The sequence below is a fragment of the Pteropus vampyrus genome, unplaced genomic scaffold (genome assembly GCF_000151845.1).
Source record: "Pteropus vampyrus isolate Shadow unplaced genomic scaffold, Pvam_2.0 Scaffold65, whole genome shotgun sequence".
Classification (NCBI taxonomy): domain Eukaryota; kingdom Metazoa; phylum Chordata; class Mammalia; order Chiroptera; family Pteropodidae; genus Pteropus; species Pteropus vampyrus.
In genome coordinates this window covers 2391330-2397032 of record NW_011888846.1, presented here as the reverse complement: position 1 = coordinate 2397032, position 5703 = coordinate 2391330, and the positions used below count along the sequence as shown (strand labels likewise).

The 5703-nt window shown below is 56.0% G+C and overlaps 1 protein-coding gene across 1 annotated transcript in view; it reads left to right on the top strand.

Annotated features, from left to right (window-relative positions):
- The first annotated feature begins 395 nt into the window (after positions 1-395).
- FAM163A (family with sequence similarity 163 member A) overlaps positions 396-5703 on the top strand; it is a 6216-nt gene continuing 908 nt past the window's right edge. Inside the window, exon 1 of the mRNA XM_023531225.1 lies at positions 396-573. Coding sequence (XP_023386993.1) covers positions 396-573 — 178 coding nt within the window. The remainder of the gene's footprint in view (positions 574-5703) is intronic.

The window sequence follows — 5703 nt, the reverse complement described above, 5'->3', positions numbered from 1 at the left end:
TTCACGATCTCCCCCGGAACTCTGCTCTTGACACCTGCTGAACTCAGATGAGCACCAGTCCTCAGGCATGCCAGCGTCTGTCCTTCGACCTCCAGCATCTGGCCAAGGCAGAGAACCTGGAGGTGGTCAGCCCTGTCCCCATGGAAGGTGGCTCTGCAGATCCAGTTAACAGTTGGGTCTCCTCCCCAAACACACACCCTGTGGGGCCTGCCCTCCCCAGGACCATGAGCAGAGTAGGGCGTCACCCATTCTCGGTGTAGGGCCCAGACTCTCCTTTAAATAATGTTGAGTGGCTATTTAAAGAATTTTGGCCTGCAGGGGCCCCCCAGTAATGTGCCCCTGTTGGGTTCCTAAACATTTCAGTTGGGCCCCTTCCTTCATCCATTTGTAGCACGATGAGCTTGTCATCCCGGGATGATCTTAGCATCTTGTCGAACTCGTTCATCCAGCTGTCTAGTGGGCATGCTGGCCTGAGGGAAGTCGGAACATGGGAGAAAGAGAAAGGAGCGTGCAGCCCGGGCACTGGGAGTATGGACAGACCCAGGGGAGAATGGGGAAGGGAGCGGGAAAAAGGTATGTGGGACCACTGAGACGGGGGTCAGCCATGTGGGCAATAAGGACACACCTGACACTGGACGGGTCAGAGTTCTCCAGTGAAGCATGAAAGCAGCAGCCAGACTTCCTTCCCCCCACTGGACGGGTCAGAGTTCTCACTTCCTGGAACAAGGCAGAGGCTCTGCCCAGCGTCCTGCGGCCGCGATGGGCAGAGGGCTCTTCCGGGCAGCAGCACTGAGAGGAGGGAATGAGCAGGAGACAGGATGTGGCCTCAGAGTCTGTCCCTGGGTTCTCAGGCTGGGGCCTCGGAGACCAAGGCAGCCGTGGAAGTCAAGAAATAAGTCCCTTTGGGGACATCCACTCCAGAGTCTTGGGGTCACAACCAGGTGCCAGCACGAGTCTGTCTGTCCTTTTGTCCTCCCCCCACCCCTCCCAGCTCTCACTGATCTTCCTCCCTCTTCTCTGGCAGGGACTGATGCCCTTGGCCATGACGCACCCCCAGCTGCTGTCTGCTCAGGTGCGGCCTGCGTGACTGGGCCATCACTGCTTCAGCTGTTTCACGTAAGTGTAAGGCACAGGCCAACCCTTCTCCCCCCAGAAGAAGACATCTGGGCCCCACCTGGGTGGGGAGAGATGGTGGAGACGGAGTACCAGGGTCAAGGTCACAGAGGGCAGGCCCCGGGTGTTTTTAGTTGGCAACAGGTTTGTCCTCTGTGGCTGCCCTCTGTCCTTGAGTTGGCCACCACTAAATCCATTCTGCCCAAGTCTTCTAGGCCCTGGGGGGGAACTTAGGGACCTCTTTCTCCTGTCCTCCAGAAGCTAATCAGGAGGCGGCTGGTATGATGCAACCTCCACAGCACTGGCACTGGGGTCCTGCGTGACTCAGACACTTGCTATTGTATAACTTGAGGCAAATCGCTTAATGGCTTCCCCTCCTGTGTGGGTTTTGTTTTTTATGGTTCAAAGGCGATGTTAGCTATCTTTTGCTGCATAGCAAACTACCATAAACTGAGCAGCTTGAAACAACAAACGTTGATGATCCCACAGTTTCCATGGGTCAGGAATCCAGGCCTGGCTAGCAAGGCCCACTGCTTCAGGGGCTGACGGAGGCTGCACTTGTGGGGCTGCATTTTCATCTGAAAGCTCGGCTGGGGAAGGATCTACTTCGGCTCTCACATAGGTGACCATTCAGTTCCTTTTGGGCTGTTAGATCGAGGACCTCAACTCCTGCCGTCCAGTGGACTGAGGGCCAGAGGCCACCTTCAGTTCCTTGTCACGTGGGCCTCCCCAGCATAGCAACTTGCTGCATCAAAACCAGCATGGGAGAGAGTTGACCAGCAAGAAGGCAGTCAGAACGTTATCTAATCTATTCACAGACGTGGCATCCCATCATCCGTGTTGTATTCTTTTAGATAAAAGCAGGTCACAGGTCGTACCGCCCCGCGAGGGGCAGGGAAAGGAGTACTCGGGCGCGACTGCCAGGCGGCTGGGCTCATCGGGGGCCACCTTAGAGCCTGCCCATCACAGGAGGGGATATAAATGCAAGCATGTTGTAAACCGCCAAGTGTTGTTTAGAGGCGCTGATTGTTATCATTTGCATCTAGGTGTAAAGAGAAAATGAGCCCACCTAAAATAATAGAGAGCCACTGGGTGTGGGAATTTCAATGCTAAATTGTACCATTAGTACTGGGCCTTCAGGGACACTGGCTGGGACCTGGCTAGCTCACTGCATGCCCTTTACATGATGAGCCTTCTTGGTTTATGATTGTAAGAGACTTAAGCAGCCACAAAATGTCTGGGCCTTCCTTTTCCCCACAGATCGCCATGTTTGAAGGATCTTTTAGTTTACAAGGGGCTCCCACATACATAGATCTCACTTTTTGCTCACAATCGCACCTGTAAGCTGAGTTTTGAGGTAATCTCTCTTTTACAAGTGAGAAAGGTGGTCAGTTTCTGAGCTGAGGTGGCTGCTGAGTGGCACAGTCGGGCCTCGAGTGGTTCTTCAGACCTGTGACTCTGCCTGTACCTCCATGTCCCCCCCATGTCCAGGCCATTTCTGCTATACAGCCCTCATGGCACAGAGAGGAGAGGCCAGACACGGGGGGCAGGGGTGGGAGGGCACTGTTCTTGTATGGCTTCCTAATTCTCTGTCTCCAGGGCACAGCCTGGGCACACCGCAGGGGGCTAGGCCAAAGCTTTCGGCAGAGTGGGGTGCTGCTGCCTCCCGCAGCTTCAGATCACTCCGTGTGCCTTTCTGTCTCTTAAGCAGCCCTCAGTGGCGAGCATGCAGGGAAGCAGGGGAAGGTGGAATGCTGTTCTAGTGAAGGCGCATAAATCTCCCCAAGGTTGAGCTTCATCCCGCACCAAATGCCCAGTGAACCCCAGAAGCATGGCCCACGATGCATCTGGGCAGCCATACTGGTCTCAAAGGGCCATTGATTCTTAAGTCTGCACAGGGGATGTGAGCTGAGAGGTGCGTCCTGCTGCCCCCTGGTGGTCGATCAGAGTCATAACTGCCAGGCCTGTGAAAGAAATACCAGATGATTATCAAACTCATTATTAGGTACCCCCTGTGTGTAATGCTGCAGGGGGATAGGAAGCAGTATGAGACACAACTCCTGATCCCAAAGGACTCATAACTTAGTGGAGGAGGCAAGACGCTCACACATGACGGTTGACGAGCGTCCTACCAAGACAGGGTTTGCACAATGGCACGTGGAAAGGCATTGCAGGAATCCAGGACAAGAGAGAACGTCATGGTTGGGGTCGTCAGGACGGCTTCTCAGAGCCTTGGAAGCTGGGCAGGATTTAAATAGATGGGGAAAGCGAGATCACGCCGTCCCCTACCGAGAGCTCGTCAGGAACCCCATGTCTCCAAGAGAGTTGAACCCCATGTCCTTGCCTGGGTTACAGCCTCTCCAGCTTTGTTCCTCCCCCGCCCTGTCCAGGCCTTTCCAGATTCCTTACAGGTCTTAGAAGCCCCATATTCTTTCTCACTCCTACCCTCTCGACCGTGTCTACTGGCCAGGCTCCCGCTCAGCTTTTAGGATTCTGCTCAAACATGACATCCTCCCCGGAACCTTTCCCCAGGTAGTTGGCTGCCCTTGCTCTGGATCTTTTCATCGCGAGGCTATAAGCTCCTTAAGAACCGGGCCTGCCTGATGGGCAGGGGACTCGCGTAGGAGGATTCGGTGGCAGGTGAGGAGGGAAGCATTCATCGGGGGTGAGCATGAAGGGCAGTGGGGCAGGGAAAAGCTCTGGACATGGAGGCTAAAAGTTCGTGCAGGCAGTGCGATGCGGGGAAGGCCCTGGAGCAATAGCGGGGCGCTGGGGCGCAATGAAAGCCTAAACCGTGGGAGGCGGGAAGGGCACTCACACTCAGAACCCGCCAGGTCGGTTAGAAAGCCGCTCCGCCCAGGCAGGCAGGAGGTGCACAGGGTCTCAGCTGACATGGAAGACAGAAGACTGGGGGAAGCTGAAGAAGAATTTGAGGACTTGAAGTCTAGGCGACTGGGGGACACCCCACAGCCTTGTCAAACTCTGCTATGCAAATGAATCCCCGGGGACCTTGTTAAAGTGCAGATTCTGACTCACCGGGACTGTGGGGGGCCTGAGATGCTGCATTTCTAGCCTGACCCCAGATGCTGCCCACACTGTGGTCCAGACCGCCCCGCGGGCACCTTTGAGTGGTGAGAAGCAGTGCCACCGCGCACGCAGTGTTCTAGGGGCACATAGCAGGGAGCAGACGGTGTCTTTGGGTAAAAAAACAACAAGGCGCCCCTCCCTCCAGGGGAACACAGCAGGGCGCCTGGCTCCCTGAGCAGAGTGCAGCTTTTGGTCCAGCCCCCGTTTGCCCTTTGAGTAACAACCTGCCAAACCCTTGGTAGCAGCGCTGCTGGAACCACTAACAGACAGAGGTCTGAGATGGGGGACCCCATGTGGGGAGAGGGTGATGATTTAGCCTGTCATAATCGAGTTTGAGATGCTCCTGGGACATCCGAGTGAAATGTCTGTCCACCAGCGTTGGAGACATATCCGGAAACCCAGATTTAAGATTTGTAGGCTTGTTGATGATCAGAGGGAAGCGTTTTGCGGTGAGGTGGAGCTCAGGGGCAAACCTAACCCTTGGGGCCTTTTTCAGGGGGTAATTCTCCTCTTCCAGCATCCCCAGCCCTTTTGCTGTCTTGCGGGTCCCCGGTTTCTTCACCGAAAGGCAGGGCTCACAGTCATTCTGCCATCCTCAGGACGGCTCCTCCCACCCTCCTACCCCGTTGGTGCAGCCGCGCTGGGTCCCTGAGCCTGAGAGGCTTGGAAACCCCCATTCAGCGACCTGGAAGGGGAGCCGGCCTGAGGCTGGCCTCTGTCCTGTGAGCCCACACTAGCCGGGAACTGCCTCCCCAGCCTCCGCCACGGCTGTCCCCGAGCCAGGGTGCCACCTGGCTGCTCCCGCTGGGCTCACCTTGCCCTGGTTTCCCCCAAGGGTTGGACAGAGAGGAAAGTTGCCCTCAAAAGAAGTGCATCTGAGCCAGGGCAGAACCAGGTGGAACTTTTGAGGGGCCAACCTGGGTCAAGGGCTCAGGGACCATTGATGTTTGGACCTCCAAGGGCTATGTTTGAGAGCATGACCTCGGGGTGATCCAGGCTGGGGGGATCTCAGCCAAATCAAAGCCTCAGTTCATCACTTGTGAAATAGGGGCAATCAAGAGGTCCCAAAGGTTACAACAAGGATTGATTAACCGAGATAACCCGGGGGTGAGGGGTGGGGGGTGGGGGAGCTTAGTCCAGTGCCTCACTCTGACTAAGCCCTCAGTAAAGGGAAGCTGTTTTCCTTTGTGTCTTGGAGCCCTGGCGTGGGGGATGGTTGTTTAAGCAGGATGTGAGGAGAGGAGAGAAAAGAGGGAGAAGAGAATTCAAGAAGAAAAACAGCAAGAACCTCTGAAACGGAGTAGAAAGAGGAAGCAGCATGACTCCGTCAGTTAGTGCTCTGCCTCCTCTCTGCCCTCCTGAAGCTATGAGCCCCCTGGTGAGGCCACCCAGGCCACGCCACCCTCTGGACCCTCCCTGCCTCCAGCTGTGTGGAAAGTTCCGGGAGGGATTCCTGCCCTGTGTCCGGTGTGGCAGCCGTTGCTGCCCCTCACCTCTCTGCGC